Source organism: Falco punctatus (genome assembly GCF_963210335.1).
Source record: "Falco punctatus genome assembly, chromosome: 1".
Taxonomy (NCBI): Eukaryota; Metazoa; Chordata; class Aves; order Falconiformes; family Falconidae; genus Falco; species Falco punctatus.
This window is the reverse complement of record NC_137580.1, coordinates 65,223,007-65,247,560: the sequence shown is the minus strand read 5'-3', so window position 1 is coordinate 65,247,560 and position 24,554 is coordinate 65,223,007. Positions and strand designations below refer to the sequence as shown.

The following is a 24,554-nucleotide window of genomic DNA, read 5'->3' as shown; positions in this document are numbered from 1 at the left end:
TGAATGAGTTTTCAAAGGGACAGGCACTATCTTGCTGTGCATGCTGCCTGGCTGCAGAGCTCATATGCCCAGCATTACTTCCCCAGCTCAGATTCATAGAGCGCACTGGGCTGGCAATCATATCCAACCCTTGTTTTAAATAAATTTTCTCCTCTCTACATTCATAACAACTCAATCAGAAATTAACAATGAAGGTGAATCACTAGGGATGGGCAGTTATTTCAAATGGGCACTAAGAAGTACAGTGATTTCATCTGGGTAAATTGCTCATTCATCTGTGTTGACTTTGTAAATGAAAATGACTAGATTAGGAGGAAACACAATGATATTTATTTCATCTTATATTTATAATTTATTTTTATTTAGTCACTCAGCAGATAGCGATAGAAGACTGGTTTACGATGAACTTCAGTATCCCTCAAATGACAGAATTCTAAGCTCTTTATACTTTTCGATGCCTGTCAACACAACTTAGTTTATTAGAAACTCCTTGAATTTATTGTTACTGCCACAGTGAGGCTTGTAACTACTTAAATTCTTTACTTCTTGTTTTGCAAGGCTAAGCACAAGGTAAGGAACAGCTCCTGCCACAGAACGCAAACTAGTCACTACCATCTTCCTCCTCAGCTCACAATCAAGAGATCTAATCCACGAGGAAATTTCTTCCTGCCTCTGCAGTGTGTGCACATCAGAACAGAGACCTAAATTCTTGCCTTGGCACGCTGCTTTAACCACGAGGCCAGCCTGTCCGGTAGGCTTCATTTCTGATCTGCACAGAAAGAAGTGTCAGGAGGATGACCTCCTCTCAGCTTATTTGTGGCATAGATTTCTCTATACAAAATACAAAAGTCTGTCTGCTGGTACAGATTTGTGTAACTTCAATTTATGGCTTAGCTGTCAAAATAATTGAAGCACACCTGTGAAAGCTGGGAATACTTCATTTCCTCCACAGTAGCCAGTCAGCAAATGAGAATGACATCATTGACCTAACACGATTGAAAGAAGAAGCTAAACTGAGTTATCCTCATGATTTTCATCTTCAAAGAGACTAAAAATTTACCTTATACTTAGACTCCAAATCTCCCCTCTGTTCTGTGTTGGAATTGCGGAAAACCAATTCTGGCCAATTTTCAAAAGGGGCAGACAATGCATGGAGTGTTCCAGGTGAAATCACAGCGGTGTAGCCCTCCACCAGGTAGCTCTCCAGAAGGTGTGCACTTGTGCACTTCACAAACACTATTTTGCATCCTGAGCTGTGATCATAACCCTCCCATTTGAGCCCTGACTCATGTGTCTCTTGTTGACACTGCTAAAGTCCAGAACTTATAGTTGGACGTTTCTAGCTGGGTTGCTGATGTCTAACTTCTTGTTCCTGCCTTAATCGGACTTAATAATGAGATCCCACACCAGACTAGGCACCTGCAGTTCACTTTTGCTAAGCACTTGAATCTCATTATAAGTTGTGGATAAAGAGATATTAAATCAGTCTGAAAAGCATCTGATCAGATATCACTGGAGTTCTGCTTTCTGAAATGTACATGTGGTTACAAAGAATATTTTCATTATGTACTGAATTAGGAAAAGATGGTTGAGGTTTGGCTCACCCAGCTGGTTTAAAAGCAGCGCACTTAGTAACACAGGACCTTAAGTAAGACATTTAGGGTCAGATTTTTAAAGCATTTTGGTTTTCTAAAAATAAAAATAACACCCAAAAGGGCAACTGGGATTTTTGAAGTTTCCTGATTCACTGAAATGAATGTGATGTTTAAAACTTAGGTCTTTAAGACATGATTCAAAACCAATGAGAGTCGTGTTATTGACTGGGGTGAGTTGTGTGCTAGACACTTTCTCCCTTTTGAGCTTCATTTTCTCATCTATAAAATAAGAATAATTAACCTACCTTTCATCCACTTCAGGATCTTTTGTCTGTTTTGGCTGTGATCCCACAAGAAACATTTGGGACAAAGAATGACTTAAATATATGCCTAAGGACCTACTGAACCAGAGGGAGTAAGGTGTCTGAAACACAAAACCCAGGCTATCCATTAAACGCTTATAGAAATAAGATGACCTTCAGAAAAAAAAGTGATATTTAAACCAGCAACAGAAAAAGTTAAGATCAACTCAAAAACTTTAATGGAAATGCACATTATTTCTCTTCTTTTTTTGGCAGCTGCTGCATCTGATGTTATTGCATTTCATTAGCAGGATTACAGATATCATTTCAGATGAATATCATAATAAAAGAAAAGGGAGCACATCTATTGAGGTGTAGCTTGAAGCAGAACTGGTCCTCTCTGCTCTCTGGGATGTTGTTCCCAGCTGAGATTTACAGGGCTCTAACAATGCATCACAAATGACATCCTATGTAAACAATCAGAAAACAAATGTGAGATGCTATTTAAATGCCTCATTAAGAAAAGAAATTTCATAGCTAGATTCTTTGCTTTTCTTGCCTTTGCAGTAGATTTAATTGACAGACCTAGACGAGAAACAACAAAATTTGTTTACCAGAATTGCCTATTATTAGTTACAATCTGTCTTATATTGGTGCCTATGGCTCAGCTGAGAAAAGGACAGTGCAAGGCCCTGTAGAAGTAATCCAGGCCCTAGCGAACATCTAGTCTCATGTAAAATGAAGAATTGCAGCCTTCTGAACTGTTAATAGAAGATGCCAAAGTACTTTTGGTTTTTAAAGAGCTCCTACATTGATTTAAACTCATGTATTACATTTTTTGTCTGAAGAACAGATGGACTTGCAGTGTTAATCTGGTGTCCACCAACAGATTCATGTGTGATTAATGTTCATTCAAAGAATTCTAGATACTAGAAGCCCCAGAGGGTCTTCATGATTGTGAGAAGAATCTAATGCCCATTAATAAGGTAGATGCCTGTTGATTATGGCAGGGTGAAGATCTGAAGATCACTTCAGGCCTGGAAATGTGCTCTGCATCTACATCAGGTTTTTCATAGGAGTCCCTGTGCTTTTGGACACCAGGGTTGGGCAGATGGCTTTACAGAAAGATCCAACAGGTTTTCTTACAAGAAGCTGCATGGAATGGGTCTGCACGAAATGTCCCAGGGACTTACTGTGAAAAAGAGCCAACAGGCACTGGATAACACAAAAGGAAGTGAATCTCCCATGCCAGAATGAGAGGACCCTACCTCCTTCTTGGAAATTTTGGGAGAGCATGAGAAAAAAATGACAAGGACCATGGTGTCACCTCTATTAGACAGGTTAGAGAAGAAGCAGAAGCTTCAGCTGCTAAGTTCCAACTTTTTGTTTTTTCTGCCTCATGGCTTCCCTGGCTATGCTTCCGCAGCTCCTGCCTTCCACAGGGCCAAGAGGAGGTGTGACATAACAAGTAGCTGCAGTTCTGGGGGTAGGATCAGGTGAGCAGGGCAAGAACAAGGGAAGCTGTTCAGACCTGAATGTGAAGGATGTCACTCTGTGATGACTTGTTTTGCATTTGGTTGCACATGCTCTGTCTCTCATGTTTGTAACTTGTTTGTTTATTTAATTTCCTGGGGCATGGGGTGGGGGGAGAAACCCTAAGAACAACCAAAATAAGGAATCTTTCAAACAAAACTTGATATCTGCCACTGTTTCAAGTTAATGAAAGCAATGCATCAAGGACAAGAAGCTGGACAAATAATTCACAATAAAGATAATGTAGTAGTGAAGTTCTGCCCCTTTCTAAATTTTCCCCAAATTGCAATGATATTGAATATATTTGCTGTTGGAAATTATTCACCGTTGAAACAATTGATGTGCAAGTTATACTGGATCTCATTCACAAGCTGGGTTGATGTAAAGTGTGGGCTGACCTTGCCCACTGTCTGGGTTTTGTTGCTTCTAATGGATCTTAAGTGCCTTTGTTCATCTACCTCTATGTTCCAGTCTAGCATTTAGTTATTTCCAGTCCCTCAACCATGCTCTACCAACTGCCGTTAAATTGAAACTAATTCCTATCCCTACCAATTAGTCTCAAAGTTTTCAGTGAAGGACCCAAATACCTCATCTCATATCTGGGGAAACAGGGGTACAGGCACCTCTCAATCCTTCAAAAGGTTCTGGAAAGAGAAGCCAGGCTCTGAGACTATCTGATGTTTCACCTACTACCTTCCCTTTCTCATTATTTTAATCTCTTTTTTTAATGTTTGAAAACGAGCAAACACATTCACAAATAGATGAGGCCTCTGAAAGTGTAGAAGGTTTATCAGTCTAGCTAAGAGCAGATGGGGACTTATCTTGAATATACTAATCTTTAGGAAAGCAAGCCAGGTTTTCCTGGAGATAACCCTGGTTTAAGGCAGCAATCTAGATACTAGCCTGTTTTCCATGCACACTTACATTTTTACTTGCTTTTTGGGTAGTATGGCTTATACTTTTGATTTCCCATAAAAATGAACATAGGAGGTACCATGTTTTCCAGTCAAGATTTCCAGCTCAGAAAGGTAAGTCATGCCTGGCTTCAGTTAATGAGACTGGATTTTCTTCTTAAGATTGGCAGACTTCAGAGCCTGCCAACCAGAAGCTGCCAAAACTTCAGACAAAGAAAAGAAAATTTATAGTATAAATTATTCCATAAATGTGATTGGAAAGAAAATCTGGAGGTAGAGTAAAAAGAGAACTGTACATGGAAAATCACAGGCTTGAAAAAGAACCAGTAAGCCAGTCACCGAACACAAGACTATGTTTTTCTCTGGGTTTGAAATATACAGCGTCGCTGTCTCCATAAACAACTATGAATTCTGAAATAAAAGCTGTGCTTCCACAGCATCAAAAATATTTTTGAAAACTTTCAACTAATTCTGCCTGCAAATAAGATGACCAGCTCCAAAAATTATTATCAAATGGCATCGAAATAGTGCAAAGAGAAGGTTATGCCAGTGGTTATTTGCTTTGAATGACATATGTTGCTCTGGTTTAAATACATACTAACAGGAAGGCAATTTATTTTTTTAATATTCCACCATTAGAGAGCAAGTTCAGGGTTCACAACCAGTTCAGATGAGTTGTGGCTATAACATTTACAGAGGAAAATCAGAGGTGTTCAAAGGCCATGAAGTGTTTGCTATCTAGATTGGGATGAAATGTCATCTCTCAAGTATGAGAATGAACATAGTCACCAAGCAAGATCACCTTAATCAAGTCCCTCATGGGCCATGTCTGTGTAACTGCGGAAAAGCAGTTTGCTGATCAGTTTTCAGCATGTTACACTTCTTTCTACATGGCTGCCTTGTGGTTGATGTGCAGACAGCCTGCCTGGGTTCATTTCCTGCTGGGAGAGCTTGGGATGGAGGGTCCTGTGCTCTCCAGTGTGGGCTAGAGCATCACTCACAGCATGCACAGGAGGCAACCTGGAATCAACCACATTTGCTGTTTATCCTCACAACGTCTCTGTTCACTGGAAAAGTATTATAGTCTCATTTCACAGCAGGGGAATGGCAGTATGCAGAGAGAAAATTATTTGTTCTCTATCGTAGACCTGAGATGGGAAGAGTAGTTTCCCAAGCCTCATGGCAGTGCTTCTGAGGCACTGAAGCCTTTGCTCTACCTAAGTAGGGTGGGGGGATGGGGGAATTAAACCCACCCAAATAACCTTCTCCAGGAAGGACACAGGAACATGACTGACCCTCTGCCTTATGTGCTGATGTCTGATCTGCTGCCAAAGCAGGGCAGACCTGTGCCTTATCGCTCATGGAGAAACTACAGTTTAGCCCTGTTATTAGTGGGGATTAATTTTCAGTGTGTTGAATTTACCAATGAATTTATGAGAATTTGCACTAAGGAAGAAATAATATCAGTTCAAATGTGTTCAGTTAATTGTTGATGACATCGGTGTGGCCATTAGATTAAAAAAAAGCATCACTATTAGGGGTTAGTGAGGGAACGCATCCTGATTAGATTAGAGGCTGGAGAGAATGCTATCCCCTGGACAATCAAATACTGAAAGAAAATTATACTTCATTAACGTCTCTTATTAGCTAACTGACTAAAGAATGCTTTTAAAGAAACATAGCTACAGCCTGGGATAGGACTCTCCTCTGCCCAGTACATATGAGGTGGAGGCACAAATGAGATTTTGAGCCATCTTTTCTGTACCAGCTGTGATTGTTGGACCACCGGGTACTTCCTTATGCTGGAACATAAATCAGCAGGGCCCCAGGCCTGCTGGAACGTGTGCCAGCACCATACCGTATTCAGACAGCGTGCAAGCAGCATGGGGTAAAACAGCAACCTCGCCAGTTCTCTGGTCTCTGCCCTCATGCAGCTCTGTGGAGAGCTGCTACCTAAATGTACTTAGCGGTCATGCTGATTGTGGCGGTATCCAAACCAGAGCTTTCCAAAGTGAGAAGGCAATGACTTGTGTTATCAGTGTCCTGAGACACAGCATATCTGTAACACTGCATGGCACAGCACTGTTTGTTCTCTCAGAACCTGGCACAGGCTGTAGATGAACAAACGTTTTAAAAGAATCAACATTTTAAACCAGGCCTTTATATCTTATCGCTCGTGTTTTCTGAGACCACGAGGACAGTCAGATACTTGTGTTTAAATGTGCTGCTTTGCTGCCTGTGAAACCCTTGGCTGGGTTGGCCACTGCCGCACCAGTAAAGGTATTTGAGCACTTTAGGATTCAGATAGACAGCAACTGATTTCATTCACCACCAAACGTTAAGCTGTGTTTTTAAAAATCCCATGGTAGAATATGGACGGGGAGACAGAGAAGGAAGGATATTTTTAGTTCCTGAAACACGTATTTAGTTTGGCAAATCTATGTTCCTTAATGTGTGGTTTCTCATGTTTGGGTTGTCCTTTGTTTGAAGGCTTCACTGATAGGGTTTGTATTTAGGAATAGAGACATCCTCCTCGAGTTCTCACATCCCCCTGAAACCTCAACAATTACCTTTGTTACCCTTTCTGAACTTGTAGAGACAAGACATCAAGGGCAAAGATAGCTGCCAGAATACATACCCTGCCTCAATCAGCATAAATTACTCATCTCTCTTTTAATTCGGGTTGGCATTTTGGAGCCAGAACACAACTGTCTGCAAACATGAAGCAAACTCAGTGCTATTTGAGCGTGTGGATCACGGGACACAGTCCTTCCTAGGGGTCCCTGGTCAAAACTCTCCAAACCCATTATGCAAAGTCCAGCTTCACCGACCAGCCTGCTCACTACCACCCTGCAGTGACCTTGCATGCCTCGGTGCAGTGGCTGTGTATCACACAGGCAGAAAAAGCAGCACGTAGGCCACATGAGGGGAACCAGCGCTGCAGGCACGCTGCTGCAGGCCAGGCAGAAAGTGTGTGTCACGCTGCTGCGGCAGGACACTAAGCAGTGGGATGCGTTCAGCACCTCCTCACCTCCTTGCACGGATTAAGGGCAGTCCCTTATAGGAATGTGACTTCAAGCTCCAGGCTTGTCAGAGTACCTATTTTCTTCTTTCTCTGTAATTTGCTCTATGATTGTTATTAATGAAATACAAGGTGATCCTCATTCCCTTTCCCTTCCCTTGCCCACGCACATTAATTTAAATGCAAATCCACACAGAAAGATCAAAATTAATTATACTTTCTGCAGCAGGGTATGTGGAAAATTGAAATGCACAGGGCTGGCTTTTCTTTTTCCTTTTCTCTACTTTTTGGAAGTGGAAAGGAGAAACAATATAGCAGAACTATTAAAATATTAAAATCTAAATGTTGCATGCTTGCTTGCTTTTAGTTTCTGGTGCTTTTTGCTTGTCTGCATTTCCATGGTTGCTTTCAGTGTTAAGCTGTTTCAGAAGGGAAATGGAAAGCTTAATCTGCTAATGACATAAATTGACCTCTAAATGACAAATAACATTCTGTTCACCACTAATAATAATAGATCTTCATTAAGAAAAACTATGCTGACTCTTAATAAATTTATCTGTTATTGCCTGATAAAGTCTGAGGGTTCTTTTAAGGGAAAAAAAGGGTGGTGGGGAGAGGAATGTTTGGTTCCTGAAAGAGTTCAGGCATTTATATAAGTTTTTTCAATAAAAATGCAATCAGGTGGATTTGTGACCCAAGGTGCAGTGCAGACTCTCATGAGCTGGAATTACACATCTGGGCATAGTCACAGCAGATAAACTGCTCCCAGGAACCAACGTGCGGACAGAGCTATCCTGCTTGCCAGATCCTGGGGAAGAAAAGCTTCTTAAGAGGAATGGCTGCAGGTGCAGGTGTTGTATGCAATATATTCTTTGCTGTAGAGACATTAGGCATGTACTGAAAAGCCCTCTGGATCAGGCTCTGTGGGGCTTCAGTGGAGATGCCAGGGTGACAGTTACATGACTTTATGTAGGAGAAATGGATGCTCATGGATTTTAAGCATGTAAGACTAATGGGAACAATCAAATGGACAGCTAAAAAGGAAGCATTTAGATACCTCATCAGGCTGGGGCTTACTTGCTTAGTAGTCTGTGGGAAGTGTGTGCTGTTCTGCCCCCTGGCCAGACCCTGTCCTTAGCACTGTTGGTCTTAGTCAATGCCTGGAGACATCCATTCAGCCAGCTCACTGCTTGCTTTCCCTATGCAAGCAGTATGGTTGTAGCTAGATGCATTCATGTATTACAAAAACCAGAAGAATGAAATGGATGCTTATGATCAGATAGCTCCTTTTTCAAATTCCACATCTCATTAAGAAAGTGGTTATTTGTGTCCTCGTAGCAACTAGAGGTCAAGGTGTCTTTGTAAAACATGTGGCCAGAGATTTTCCTTGGGAAGCTTACAAATTAAACAAATCAGAGAAAATACTCAGCGAAAAAGGCTGACAAAGGAAAGGGATTTGTGGTGACGCAAGTCGAGTTGGACGAGAAACACTATGTCTGCGTGGCTGGGTTCGGACAAAATGGCCTTTATTGTTTATACAAACTATTTATATATCTTAGACAGTGCAGGTGTTAGACCCTGATAGGTTTTTGTGTTCTTCTTGCTTGCTATTTGCTGTTGCTGTAGGTGCCCGTATGCTGCGGTTCTAAGTTCCGATTCTTCACATCCTGTTTACATACCTGACAGTCTGTGGCTGTCTTAAAGGTAGACGGCTAAGTCTTTGAGGTCAACTACCTTATCTGCAGACCCGCTGCAGACCCCAACAGGGACTTATCCCTTGGTATGGAGCCATTGAAAACAACATCCGTTTCAGTACTCTGCTGAAACTTTACAGAACAGGACACACTGGATTTGCTCTTTCCCCTGACTTTCCATAAAAACACACATCTAGTTCCAGACCTTGCATCTGCTCTGTAAATATTCTTACACACCATATCAAAGGTCCTTCTACAAGAAAAACACAGCCTAGCTGAACATTCCTGGATCCAGCAAGTGCCTTCCCAAGGCCAGCCCTGTGCCCTAAGGACTTAGCAGCAGGTGGAAGCAGTGTGGAGTTGGCAGCCTGGCCGGGTTCAGGAGCTCAGGATGGTGCCAAGCCTGCACAGCTGGGCAGCACCTGGAGGGGGGCTGGCTAAAGCTGGTCTCTCTGCACTAGCCCTGAAAAGAAAGACCTAGGTGACTGTGCTGGCATTTAGCAGGTCAAAGCAGCAAAACATCTTTTGGTCTGTGGCCAGAGGGCCCTTTAGGTGGGACCATGCTGTCCCTAGGCTTGCTGCCGAGATCTGCAATTTGTGAAGTGGTCTGGTTGTTCAGATTGCAGTACTTGGCAGCTGTCATTCATTACAGCGAAGGCAAGCATGGTAAGTAAATAGCTTCAGATGCTTTCTCTCTTAGTCTTGTGGCCCAGTTTAGTTTTACTGTGGTTTCTTAGGTGTGCTTTGCTTACTGCCATCATGCTCAGGAATCACTCAAGTACAACGATAGCACAGTAAATCCCACAGCCCTTTCTACCAAATAAAAGCAGAATGAAACAGCTTCAAGTCATTTCAACATCCTGCTTTCCTGCTGTCAGCTCAGTGAAGCAAGGGTATGCAAAATTCAGTCCAGCAAAGGCTGCAACTGTCGGCACGGTGATCTCTCTATCTATTCCTGTCTTCTCGGAAGCGTTCCTGAGAACACTCAAACGTGCCTGCTGCGACCAAAAGAGACAACACTTATGACCACTGACGTTTAAGGTCACGGACATGGAACAACTGTATTTGTTCAACATTTACTTGTCAAGGAAATACCTGGGCGATATTTGGATAATCTCTGTGTCAGTATGTCTGTCTGTCTCTATATACTATGCACAAAACCACCATCCCCGTACATACTAATATGTGAATTTTTCCTAGCAGTGTCTTCTTACTGCTACATAAATATCAAAACTACCGTCTGGTTAAGGTGGTGGAACGTATTTCAGCCATGCTTGGTTCACATGGGCAAGTGCTGTTACATTTCTCAGCTAATGTGCAACGTGTTGTGATTATATAAGGGATATTGGTGCCGCAGTGATCCCCAGAGTTTCCTGTGTTTCTGCAAATTTAAACAACATGCTGCTGCTGATGGATTATAGTAATTTTGTTGTTCATATCATCCTATTCATATCGCAGCAGGTATTGCTTGTAATTATTAAGGCTATTTGTTATTAGAGATGCATGGGTGGTGAAATACAATGAGAAGCAAACTACTTAACTGATAATAAAATTAGCTGCTCATGGAAAGTCAGTCTGCTAATTATCTCTAAACTGTGTCTGTCAGCTCTGTTTTGCATTTCTTACACTCCTTATTCCCCAGTGGAATAGCTTTTGCAGGGCTGCATTCTAAGGAACACATCAAATTTCCCAGCTTAGAAGGGTCTTCATCATGTTACACCTTTTCTACTGTACAGGTTCATGTAATTTCATAAATACTTTGTGACAAATAGGCATTTGATTGTGTAATTTAATACAGAACAGGCAGTGCATGAATGAATTTTTATGGAAGGCTCTTTATGAAACTTAGTAAAACTTAGACTGACCCCTTCAATTTCATAACTATTGGAAAATATCTAGTACTTAGATTTTTTAGTTGTTAACTTTTCAGAGCCTTTTGTGGTATTTAAGTGGTGGAGCACACATTAAGATAAAGTTGAATTATGTGGATAGAAAGTACCTTTGGACCTTTTTAATACTGCATGTGGGCTTTTAAAACTGTTCTCAGTTCCTGTGATTGTCAGCTGATTAATTTACTCAAATTCTAATATAAATGCAGTGAAAACCCAAACTGTGGCAGTGGGACCAGTAGAACTTGGTTTCCTGTGCATCTTTGTATAGTGGTATTGACAGCTGGGCATGGCATTAAGGCCTTCATTTTAGCAAGCATTTGTAAGGTTCTTTAGTAGCACTAGTTTTCCTTTTTATATCCAGTATTAATAAGTGGTTTCATAGTTGGATATAGTCAAATCAAAGGCAGATGTCAGTTTTTATATATCCTGTCAGTTTGCTTATATTTTAATTTTTGTTTTAAAAACTGGCAGGTACAACAATTAACCCATTCAAAATTAAATATTTTTCCTTATGTCCAGTTTAAAAGCCAGATTATATTAAAAGTAAAAATTGAGTCACTTTCCAAGAAAATACCATCCTGTGTTGAATAATTATGGTGCTCTAAATATAATAGCATTAAAATATTTTAATGGGTTTAAAATAAATATATGGATTTTTTTCCACAACGTTGGAACAGATTGCTGACAGAGAAGATGAAATAAGGTAAAAGGCTTAAGACTCATCATGAATTGCTTACACTGCCAAACTAAAGGAAGCCTGTACATGTAGAAGGAACATTGAATCATAACAGAATGAGTTACACAACCGTAGGACAGTTTGGGGTTGGAAGGAGTGTTCAAATTTGGATTATCTAGTTCAGCCCCCCTACCATGGGCAGGGACATCTTTCACTAGATCGGTGAAGAAGAATGGTGTTGATGTCACTTAACATCAAGGAGTTTGTGAATAGCCTTTCATCTGAGCAATGGGCAAAGCTTTCAGGTGCCTGTGTGCATGCAGGTGGGAAGTGACCGTATTGAAGACTGAGACAAACATCCTTCAAGACAATAGCTCAGGAGGGTAGAAACAATCAAATAAGAGATGGAAACCCAGGAAGACATTTCAATAGCTGTTCTACACAAATGGTAGAAATCTAAGAAATGTGATGGTGGAACCACAGTATCAGCTAAATAGGCCTATGGTTTGAACCATGGTGGCCATTCTTATTTTATAGTCAGTCTGTATCTGCTTTTTCAAGTCAAAACCAGTCTGGGATATAACTGGGTTGAAATTCTGTTTTTGCAGTGTTGTTCCAAGTACAAAATAGCTACAACCACAACCACGTATGAATGGAATATGAACAGGAAGGAAGCTGAACAGCTCTGCTGATCACAAGGAATATACAGGGACTGTGACCTACCAAGTACCACGTGGCTGAGCTGTGTTGTACCATCACAATGTCAGAAAGTAAATAACAATACATACCTGTTCTTAGATGCAACAGGAGTTATAAGATAAACTTCAGTCACCCATCCTCTCAGATTGCTGTTAACATCTGCAGGAGGCACCAATGGAAAGTGTCAATAAGAATAAACGGGGAAGTATACCCTACTAAAGGCAAAACAACCCTAGAAAAGAGAAACCCTCCAGCTCTAGGTTGGAAACAAAGCAAGCTTTGCCAGTGAGAGTGCAGAGAAGCCTTCAGGTGCTGCACACAGCTACAGCTGTATCTCTGTTTTCACTGAGTGCTTGTTTACTTTGGGAGCATGCACTCTCCACATGCACTTCTGAACTCCCACTGACAGCAGGTGAAATGAATCTGCCAGATAGTACTGGCTTTAGGTATCCAAGAGAGCCATCAACCCCTTATTCTGACAGGCAGTAGCAATAATTGATACAGTTGATAATTAGTCACTACATTTGGCTTCTTTTCACGATTAGAGAAAGGAGAGCCCTCCTCCTGTATGAATGGCGTGAATGTGTGTTTGCTAGAGCCAGGCTGGATTGGAATGGCTACCCACATTGCCAAATAGAAATCCTAGGGAAAGCTCTGGAGGATGCCCATGGAAAACCTTTGGTCATAGGAAAAAGATAGGTAAATGGTGACAAGCGGGGCAAGGGTCCCCTTGGCTGACTGTTTCCAAGTGGTAAGCCAGTAAATCTCTGATACCTAGGAATGTGTGAGGTTTCCTCTCTTTGAAATGAGTCTCATCAGGCTGGGAGAGCAGACCAGCCAGACCTCTGAGACCTCCCAGGGAGACCAAGTTGGGTCACACTTCTATCTGGAAAGCAACACTGTTTTTTGCAGGACCCCAGGCAGCTAAGACTTGGGAACAGCCTTGCTAAAGTCTGCTGGCAGTAAGACTGAAAGTGGGAAACTTTCATGTTCAAATTAAAACCAATATACTTACAGAGATGTGTTTGGACTTTGTCTCCCACTCCATTTGCGTAGTGTTTCCACTTGACATAAACTAGTGGCCCACCATCAATAGTAAGAGCTGGGAAGGAACATCCCAGCAGTTAATTCCAGGTCCCTCCAGCAAAATACACACAGCACCCCAAGGGTGGTCTGGAAACCAGGGAGACACAGCGATGTGGTAACAAGGTCACTGCAGAGAAGCAGCAGCAAAGGCACACTTCCATCTATCTAAATCTTTAAGTATATTTGAACATAATGGCGTACTGAGGCTAAAGGACTGGAAATGTGGGATGACGTGCTTAAATGCACAACCCCTGTTTGCCCTTGTGAAGATTATGAGCCGTATCTAAAAGCGCATTGCCACAGGATCAGGTAAATTGGCTTTTATTGAAACATACTGTAATATAGGGGGGAGGGGGGCTCTGGGAGGAATATTCCAATTTAACACAAGTACATTGCATTTCAGGCTCCCAAATAACTACTGATATCTGCTGTCCTGGAGCAAATCATATCTTCTTTGACAAGTCAGACAGCTGCTCTTTCTCTATCTTCCTTTTGTTATCTTTAATAGCCATGGATTGTTGTGGTAACTTGAAAAAAATGTTTACAACTTACTTGATGGATGTCTCACCTTCTGCTATTAGGTCTGGTTCATGGGTTCATCTAATGCCTGTTCTTACCTATAAAACTCAAGTCAAGTGCTTCTGAAATGAGTGTGCCGAGTGCACTGCACAGTGGGCGCAGTACACACTGTGTACAGCTCCCCTTCCCCTCCAGCTGGCAGCTCGTGGGGTGAACAAGCTCTCCTGATCATCCTGAAATACAGTTAAGGTAGAAGAAACCTCTGGAGCTCATCTGGTCCATAGGCCTTTGCTCAGAGCAGGGCTAACTTTCAAGTCCTGTAAGGTTGCTCTGGGTCTTTCCCAGCTGAGGCCTGACTATCTCCAGGGAAGTACATCCCACAGCTACTCAGGGCAAATGTTCCCACGTTTGATCACAGTCAGGGTGAAGAATTCTTTTCCATTTGTTTAAGCTACAGGAATACTAGTATCTTAAATACAGGAATACTAACAATTGTAAGATAGGTCTAAAGAAAACCATGGCTATATTTGACCAATTTTACCCAGACTTTGGATTGAAAAGACACAGTACATCTCCTTCAGGCTATCAACTGTCCTAAGGTGTCAAAAGAAATGAAGACAAATGCAATAGAAATGGCTGTGGGTGGTGATAGTGCAACATCCTTGCACCCTTGCTTTCCTCTGTCAGACTTTGCTGCCCCCAAATCTCAGTCAACACCATGGGCTGTGTAAGGTCTCTCCAGGCTGCTCCAGGTCAGCCCTGAAATGTGCTAGATCAGCCCTAAAAGCCTTCAAAAGCAAACCGAAGTGTGTGGGTTAAGTGAAGTTATGTGTCTTTGTGATGCAAAGGAGAAGTGCTTACACTGCCCATTCAGCAGAGCTGTAGGGGCACAGCCTTCTGTATGCAGGCACTACAAATGTCGGACAAGTTAACAGTTTGAACAACCATGATCCCTTCTGAAATCTTTCTGTGGCAGTTACCCACTTGCCCTGACACTGAAACAAATGCAGCTGGAGACCTGTACCTGTTTGAACAAACTGACAGGTCTCTGTCTAAAATCATCAAAGGACACCTAAAAACAACTGCCAACTGCTATTGTGCATCTAGGAGCAACCTTTAAACTAGACCACTGAAAAATCTGCTTCTAGGATACATCCTTAAATTGATGGGTATCATGGAAGTCACAGGTAACCCAGTATTAGCTCGCTGGGTGCCTCTGCTTTTTGTGTCAATGTTTGCCTAATTAATCCATGATTAAGAACTAATGCTACCTGCACATCCCTAGTCATGTTTTATGTTCCTAAATGAGGAAAAACAACCCCTTTGCACCAGAATGCACAACAAGCATCATTCTGGAGGAAAGAGCAAGACTGACATATTTAACATGGAGCTTTGGCAAATACAGTAACAAACAGGGTCCTCTTTATGCTTCCCAGTGGTGCGGGCACATCCCCACTTTTTGTGCACTGATGGAGCATTCAGCATTGAGATTGGCCCTTCCAACACTCAAGTGGGGAGAAGGGATTTCTGCTCTAATGTGTATATTTGTGTGCTCCTTGCTCTCTTGTATTCCCTTTGTACAGCTGAGGCCGAAAGAGAGGATTATTTTTTAACCTCACATTTGTAGCTAACAGCTAAAAAGAATACTAACAGAAAGAGAAATTTAGATCCTCCACCATGAAATTAACAGCCAAGCTTTGTGATTTGAACAGGTCCCCAGTGGTACCCTTCCCGTGTTGGCCTGCAACTAGAACGCAGTAAGTATTCATATAGTTGAATACAGCCACCTCACATACTACTAGTCCTCTGGCAAGTTCTCCTCCTAACAGCATTGTGCTCTCTGTACATGTTATTGGGTGAACTGCTAGCACTTTTTAATTAGCTGATAACAACGATGAACTTATTAGCTTTCTCATTAATAAAATAATCTAATGGTTTTCAGAACCACTGAGTAAAAATGTTTCAGAATACAGTATATAATCAGATAATGAAGGCAAGGCAGTTTTAAAACCATTCACTCACTTCCCTCACTCACTGCATTATCCATTTTAATATTTGCTCACACCCTCATCAGAAGATGCAACTGGCTGCAGGAGGCAGCCTCTTTTGTTTTATGCCAGCACACCAGTTCTTGGTGGACATGGCAGCGGGAGATGAAGCTGCCATGGGCTGTATGGCATTCGGTATGTAGGCACATAGCATTGTAAAGCCCTAGAAAATGAGCTCAGCACCTGGTGGAATTTAGCATCCTCTCTGACTTAAACAGTCAACAAATATATTAAAAGGGAGACAGAATACATAAAGTGGAAAAGAGAAAAGAAGCGTTGCAGCCGTAGCAACACCACATACCAGCAGCTGTTGGGGTTTCCCAATAGCCAGCTCACTGCCTCTATAAGAAAAAGAGAGTGAGATATTGCTATTCTGTGTCTCTGCCTGTACACTCTAGGTCCATCAGGACTGGAAGGAGATGCCTCAGAATACTGTGGAAAGTAATGTAATGCTCAGGTACACCTGGTCTGCCTAGGTCAGGCAGCTTACAAAGAAATCTTGGACTGTGGGCCTTTGAGCGAGAAGTTGCATTCATCATGATGGTGCCACCTATTGTAAAATAGCCTGAGAATGCAAACACTTCAGCAAAAGGTATCAGTGAGGGAGACACTGCATAACATTGACTTTCCCATTAGTCTTGCAAGACAGAACAAGAAGTGCTTTATGAAATTGTCTCTGTGATTGCATGGCATGTCTCTAATGGTTTAGATTAACAGAGATAGCATCATAACAATTGCTGTGCATTGCCACCCAGTGTCATGTCAGCCTAATGCTTTTGTTACAGTAAGATGAGAATAACTCATAGCAATGCTCTAAGTTGCTAACCTGGAGAATAAGTACCAAGTCACCAAAATAAATCAGAATACAGGTTGAGCCTACACCTTGACCGTTAGCAAGGCAGCCTCCATGTTATACTGAGCCTCTAAGAGGGTGCCTGTTGTTCATGCCATCTCCTCTTCTCTTTTTGTCATTACAGATGGGCCCTATTTGAAGGATTCCATTAACATACAAAGCCTTGCCGTTTCCTCCATCATTACACTGTATTTTACAGACCTAGGTCAGCAGGTCGGTTGGACCACGGTAAGTATGTCCTTGTAACAACCAACATGATACATCTTAACGTACTGTAATATCAAATTGCTCCAGTTTCCTCAGCCTGTCCTTCCCTATGTCAAATGGCGTAATTACTTTATCAACAATCAAACCAGAATTAAAAGGATAGTGAGCCAAGTTATCAGTGCACTAACTCCTACATCCCATTAAAGATTAAAAGGTGGACATAACAATATTGTCTGAGTCAAAAAAAACAAACCACCAAAACCACCCAAACACCAATGTTTGAAAACAGTTTTAGCTTATCTAGGTTTATATGCCTGTGCAGGACCTGTAGCCAAATACATTTCATTTTCTGCAAGACTCCTCAGTTTTGAAAGTGGAAGGATATTAAAAAAGAAAAAATGGATTTCTGGTAATCCTGTTACTAATGCAGGAAAATTGTTGGATGGGAATTCTTACTCTTTGCTTACCGGAAGAGAGAGAGTGGTGAGGCCAAGGATTCCAGGCAGAAGATGCCCAGCCAGGCTCAGATCACAAAACTTTTGAGTCTCTGTAAAACAAAAGCATTTTCCATGAGCAACAATACCTGTATTATGCTATAGGTAGAACCATGGACTGTTTTTACTTCTGGCCTCAGTTTGACTTCAGTTATTTTCCAGTAAGCAGTATTTGGAAGGTCAGAGTGGTGGGAAAGAAGCAAATGGGGTTGTGGGGAGCTCTGACCGTACGGGCTCATCTATGCAAGGAGGAAATGAAAGGTTCAATTCTTTCACATCCCAAAGGCAGCAGAAATGTTTTGCAAAGACAGTGAAAGAATGGGAGATGAAGAGACCTTTTCAATGTCTTGGTGCAGGCACAGGTGGCAGAGCTGAAAGTAGTTCCACTACTAGACTGATCCAGCTTTTGCTTTAGTTTGCATGTACTACATTAGCTGGATTAATACACAGCCCAGGTCTGTACATTGGGTAGCAAAATTCCCAATTTCTGCAGTGAGAAACATGAATAAGATGGAACCTACAGTTTCTGAAAGCCATAAAAGCCATGATGGGACTATTCATAGCAATGGAAAACAAACTGCCAACTGCTTGCAATTCCTTTAATGAGGCAAGTGAGTTTTTGCCAACTGGCATCATGGCTGTAGGCCAAATTATTAGATTCTTACCTCTGGCAGCCCACAGATCCCACACTGCTCACATGAGGTGACCACAAGACCCACTAACAAGCCACTGTCCTTCCTTGGCTGCGCCTATATGGATGGAGCTTCTGAGTGTCATGTCTTTAAGCAGCTTGCAGACGATAGCACCAGTTTCACTTTCCAGTAGGACGTTATGGGCTAGGAAGAATTACTATAAGACACTTAGAATCGACAAGCTATTTTACAGCTCCTTATCTCAAGGTGGATGTTACTGCCAGAACTGCCCTTGACTTTGGGAAGAGTCAGATTCTGGATCAGCACTGTAAGGCCACATATTCATCTCACCTGCTGAAGCTCACATGCATTTCTCTCTCTGTCTTGGGCAGCAGATGGCCCCTAGCATGCTGCACAGACTCTGCCAGGTTTTAGCCCCCTATCTATCCTTCCCAGTTCTAACAGCAGGACCCAAATCCCTGGGTGGTGACAAGCAGTTTACTTCAGTGGAGTTAGAGCAGCTTCCACTCTGTGACCTACCTGTTTCAGTAGAGGTCTGAGAGTTTACCAAGGCTTGACCACACTAATTCCGATACTGATTCATGGTCTACTGGTGCCGTACTGATTAACGCTAGTTTGGGTCCTGTTTCCCCCCCAGTGCATTCCACTACCTCAACAGTGGAATATCCTTGCAAAGCAAAATTGTGAGTAGTGCAGCCTCCTGTTTGCTGCAACTCAGTAATCTGCAAGAACCTTATTTATTCTCTTTTTTCCTGGTAGTTTATGTAGCCTAAGACAGTAACATAACTAAAGCTTAATATCCCATTATAAATAGTGCAGTTATGACTAGGCGTTGATATTGCAGGCAGTGGCATTTTTTTATGATTTAATCTGTGTGTGCAGAAAGTTGACTCAATGAGTTTCTGAATATTCATCTTATCCTATTCTGTTCCATATTCTAAATTGTCTCCATTCTCAGTGGGAGAAATCTTCTTCCAAGCCACATCGTTTAAACAGTCAAGAATTTTTTATATTATAGCTAGTCTATAGCAATACAGAAAAAGTCCATAGAAGAATGTATTCTTCTAACAATAGCAATTAAGAATGCATTTGTACACAGGATATATAGTTTTACTGTCATTTTTACTGTTCCTAGAGCTCCCGTCACCCTTGATGCTCTATCAGATTTATGCACACAGTGAGGGATGCTTCTGATTTAAAACATTGACATTTAAATAAACAAGGCACAGAATAAAAATATTCTTATCTTGTCAGCAAAATGATAGCTGAGGTACAAAGGGCCATGTTCAGGTCTGGACTCCAAAAATAGGCATGGAAGCGCATGGAGATATGTTGGTGCTCCAGAGGTCGATGCATTGGGCATGGGTCTGTCTAGGGTAAAACTAAGCTCAGAGGTGGATCTTCTGGGGTTTGCCACCTCATTGGACATCAAACTTGAGATGCTCACTTAAGGATCAAGAACACTAAAACCCCCAAAACAGACGATTTACACTGAGACAATATTATGTTTTTTAAAAGGAGAAAGTGGTATCTACCTCCACCTCCCAGGAGAAGTACCCTCTCCAGGCATGTCGTAAAATAAAAGATGCTGCTGTTGTCTGTTCCGAACAGTTTGGGTCTTTAAATCTAGGAGCATATTTCTGAATGAAGAAACCTCAGCTTCCCTTTTGGAGCATGCACAGTCCCTGATTAACAGTCCTTGTCACACTCCACCTTGGTGGCTCAAGAGTTTGCTGTCTCCTGTTGCCTACTTGGTCCCTCTGTCAGAGCTTGGTCAGAGGCTACCACTTTGTAAGCAAGGATGTTTCCTTCTCATCCTCAACCTTCTTATAATATAGTTGCACAGTGACAAAAATATTTTTGGTGTTTTGTGCTGTGAAAGGCCAGACATACCCTGGGCTCAGGTTATACCACAGCTCTGAGTTTGGTTAACCAGATTTCAACAAGTTCTGGAGGCTGGGTTGCTCTGAGGGAGGACGCAGGACAAACTTGTGTGAGGGATTTGCAGCTCTCCTCCACTGGAGCAATTACTTGTTAGTATCTTTTGAGAATGAGGACCTTTCCTGGGATAACGTGCATAGAAATCCAACCTCAGCTGGCTCTCTTAGAAGAAAGAAGGCCCTCAAGGCTTATTTCCAGAAAGCAATTCAGGGAGAAAACCTGTTTCTTAGTACCATGGGTTTTGTTAGAACTCTTTCTCTACATTGCCTTCTTTTTTATAAAACAAATATTATCTGAAACACATAATTTGCTTCTACACAAGATTACCAATTCCTTTACCTTGCCTGGAGGGGACAGTTGAGGTTTGCTGACTGATTCCGCAGAGATACTAATGGGAGCTGTGTTTACAGATCTTTCCTGTATGCCTCCTGCAAAGATTGTACCCAGGGGGTGTTTGAAATTCCCACCACTGGAGTGATGGGTTTTATTTTTAATCTCTGTCCAATCGTGGGCCTAAGCATCTTTGACAGGGACCTATTTTTACATATTGCAATGTGACATGTGACTTTTTGAAACATGGCTGGCATTTTACTGCTAAGAATGCATATTGCTGCTGTAGTCAAAAGGAAAAAGAAAACCATTCTTCCTGCTCAAATCCAGACTTCTGTTAAAGCTTTCCTCATTTGAGCAGTGATTGCAGTTTCTGATTTATCAGCTTCTGTTGTCTAGTTGCTTCCCAGGCAAGCTACCAGAAGGATCAAAATAGAAATGAGAAAACAGCACAGAACTGTGAAAAATATATTTTACCTCCAAGTCTGTACATTTCATAAGATCAACCCTGAAACACAGTGCTTCAGTAAATATTTTTCTGTAACTGTGATTTAAAATTAGGGATTGCTTAAATACTTTGACTCCTGAGAGCCTTAAAATACCAAGGCTGACAGCAGAACTGTTCCATTTCGAATTTTCTGATGAAAAAAATGTTCTGCTCTATTTAGAAACGTAGAGACTAATACTTATTTAAACCTGAGAACATCTTTGAAATCTGAAAATCCACACTTTCACTAACTGGTCTGTTCCATTTTTGTTGGCAAGCAAAATTATCACCAAGTTAGACATTATGGAAAATGAACAAGAAGCCAAGACATCTAAGTTTGAAGCTTTGTGCTTGTAGTATAGCAGGTGTGCGCAGTGGGGAAGCGCATGCTGTACTGAATAACGAGGTGCGCCTGTTCTCTCAGGGGGAAGGCAGTGTTTTGGTCAGCATGGTTCTCTCCTTTTACTTGCACAACACACGCGTACTCAGGTTTTTCTGTCCTGTGGGTGTAGGAGGGTGGTGAATAGGGGAGGAGCAGTTTGCTCTGACTGTGGCTGGCAGTCACACATGAAGTCTGTGGGGTAAGTGATAAAAACCAGTCTGGGAGTATTGATGGGTTTGAAAAAGAGGCAGTGAAACTGCTGCAGACTCATTTGCTCCATCTTGCTTATACTGAGGTCAGCTTTGGACTTCCCATGGGGAGCAATTTAAGACATTTTCTGTAATTTGGCAACGGAATAAGAGACTTCAATAAAGGTTTATAACCTCTCAATGGGGTGTAGAAGTAAAGACAATTACAATAGAAGAAAAAAGACAGGATCAGAGGAATCTGAAGGCATGGGAGGGCTGCGAGTCCCAACAAATTAGTGGGCCTGTGTGGAGAAGATAAGTACAAGAAAACTCATATAATCACTGCTTAGGAAGGAATTTGAGATCAAGGTAAGAGAGAGAGCTGAGGATCTGTAGGATGTACTGGTCGAGAATGTCAGTGAATATATTTCTCAGTGGATACCTATCAAAGCTTGCATTTTTTGTGGCCAATTGAAACACACTTAGTTGTGGGACAGGACCCTACAAATTGAATAACACTTTTAGGGATTTGTGGGTACCTGAAAAACTTAGCAGCGATATCAAATAAACAGGATGTGTGATTCTGGGTAGATCTGTGGGTGGCTTAAGAACTACAACGAAGTGCCAAAGACAGAGAAAACTCCAAATGGTTTTTCATTGCTAAACTTCTTGGATCAATAGATAATTTGATCATGGAAGATGACCTCCAGGAAAAAAAGAAGTCACTATTCACTGCAGTCACTCCAGCACCTTTTCCAAGCACAATTATTTGTAACACAAAGCACCTCCATTTTACAGCTAATAGTTTGTACTTGGCAGAGGTTTCTGCTTGAACACACAGTAAAGTGTTGCTGTACCTTGGTACAGCTGGCAAAGTCTTGAGCTGATCCAAGTCAAATGCTACGAACTTTCCAAACATTGTAACCTTTCACAAAGGCAAAGTACACACACAAGACTGGTCTTCTTTTTTGTTTAATTAAATCTAATAATTTTCAACCTCCAGGGTTATCAGGAGAGAACAGCTTGCATTTGCCTGATTTCTTGCCATGGTTTTATATTATTTGTGCCTTTCCTTGGGCCACGTACACTTTTGGCTCTTTGTTACTGCCCAGTGGCAGCATGAAGTCAACTGATAAGGGAAGAGCAGGTTTCTGAAACCACCAAGCTGGCTGAGCTGGCTGATGGGGATTCCTCAGATGCTGCTTCTAGTAAGGCAAGCAGTGTTGCAATAATTTCTCTTGGTGTCTGCAACAAATGCCATTAGCTCACAATGAACCATACTGCTGTGTCAATTTTTCAGGTGCCAAAGGGAGTTAGGGAGCTACTAGGAAAATTAATTCTGATGGGTGAAGGTTTTAGTTCCTGTTGAGCACAGTACAGGCTGAAGAACCTATGAATATGTGTTTATAGCAATACCCTTGAGTTTTTACCACTTCAAGTGCAAAAAGAAGGTAGGGGGAAGTCAGGAAATGTAAACAGAACAAGCTGTTTCTTTCAGTTATACACAGCTTCATGTTTAAACCCTTCCTGCTAGTTCAGTAACAAAGAGCTACCTGATGTATGGTGCTGTTAAGTGTAGACCCTTTCCTATTTGTATTCATTGTAGCTAGGGAGGTTGACAATTTGTCTATGTACTCAGATTTGAGAAGTTTTAGTCCCTCTAGACTCATACCAGGGGTAAGGAGAACACAAAGAGGAGAGTGAACCAGAGGTGAACCAGTGTTTAAGAGGACCAGGTGCCCCTTTGTCATTCTTTGCCCACCTTGTCTGGTGACCTTGACAAGTCACTGAATTTCTCTATATCTCAGTTCCCAGATCTGCAGCAAGAAACTAACAGTATTTCCCCCTTCACAAAGTACTTTGGGGCTCCTAGATGAAAAGTGCTGTGGAAGAGCTAGTTAAGGTTATTAGTAATAGCCAGGTGTTAAAAGCATTATTTCATTTAGGTATCTACACAGCAGATGATAAATACATATTTTAGAATGATACACATTATATGGCAGGTTTCAAAATGCTGTCAAAGGCCTGTAAAGATCTGGCAGCAAATCTGAACTCACGTTGGTGTTTGGTTACAAACCGAACTTGAATGCTTTGCTGGATATGTATGGGTACAAACATGTATAATATGCATATACATGTGTGTGTATAAGAAGAGCATTTGTTAATTTGCAGTGATTTTCCATTTTGAGTAAGAAACATGCAAAAGCTTGTGCCCTTGGGGAAGAATCTTGACCAGAGTATGAAGTGATCTGATGCCAAACCAGTGGTTTCAGACAGCTCAGTCTCAGAAGAGACAGGAAGAAGCTGGGATTTCACCTCCCTTTTCCCACAGGGGAGCACAGGTCTAGCTCAGGGACAGACAGCTTCCATCACTGTTCACTCCCCAGCTCCTGAAGCTGGCCTGAGTCAGCTGCAGTTTGCCTATAAAAACAAATAGCGAATCCATCCCTATCTCTTGTATTTGCAGTAAATATTGAGCTGCAGCCTGAAATATTCTTAGACATCAAGCCACTGCAAAATCTGCCCAGACAAGGGAAGTTTCAGGTGACTCTGCGTGTGCTATTTATTGTAAAATGGATTAGCCAGTTCCATGAGAACGGGAACAAAAAATCATTGAGTATTCAAGCAGGGCTTAAGAATTTTACTACCTGATGCAAAACTGCTGCTGCTGCAGATTTTTGCAAACATGAAAATACAAAAATTTTAAACAGATGAAGATCTAGAGATGCTGCTAAAATTACGCTGTTACCATCCCCAGGTAATTATATGGCATTTAGTGAGGTAGCAAAGCATATGAAGTAGAAATTAGTCCTGAAATTAATAATGTTTCTCAATGATCATTAGCTCAAGAGTATGTAGGGCTGGGATTGTAAAAGGAGTCTAAGGTAATCAGATGCTAAGTTTAATGTGATTTTGGGACTTAGGAGTGGGTTCAGCTGGCTGTTTCTCTTCTCAAAAATCCCAGCTGCACTCTGTACACTTGCACATAGTAATGGTCCGTCTGTCTGATATCAGCAGATCCTCTTCATATGGTACATA

The 24,554-nt window shown here is 41.7% G+C and overlaps 1 protein-coding gene across 1 annotated transcript in view; it reads left to right on the top strand.

The window, feature by feature from the left end:
* The window catches only part of TECRL (trans-2,3-enoyl-CoA reductase like), an 86,913-nt gene that overhangs the window by 30,985 nt on the left and 31,374 nt on the right, over nt 1-24,554 (top strand). Inside the window, exons 3-4 of the mRNA XM_080378429.1 lie at nt 15,645-15,689; nt 16,958-17,061. Of these exons, the coding sequence (XP_080234555.1) occupies nt 15,645-15,689; nt 16,958-17,061 (149 nt within the window). The remainder of the gene's footprint in view (nt 1-15,644; nt 15,690-16,957; nt 17,062-24,554) is intronic.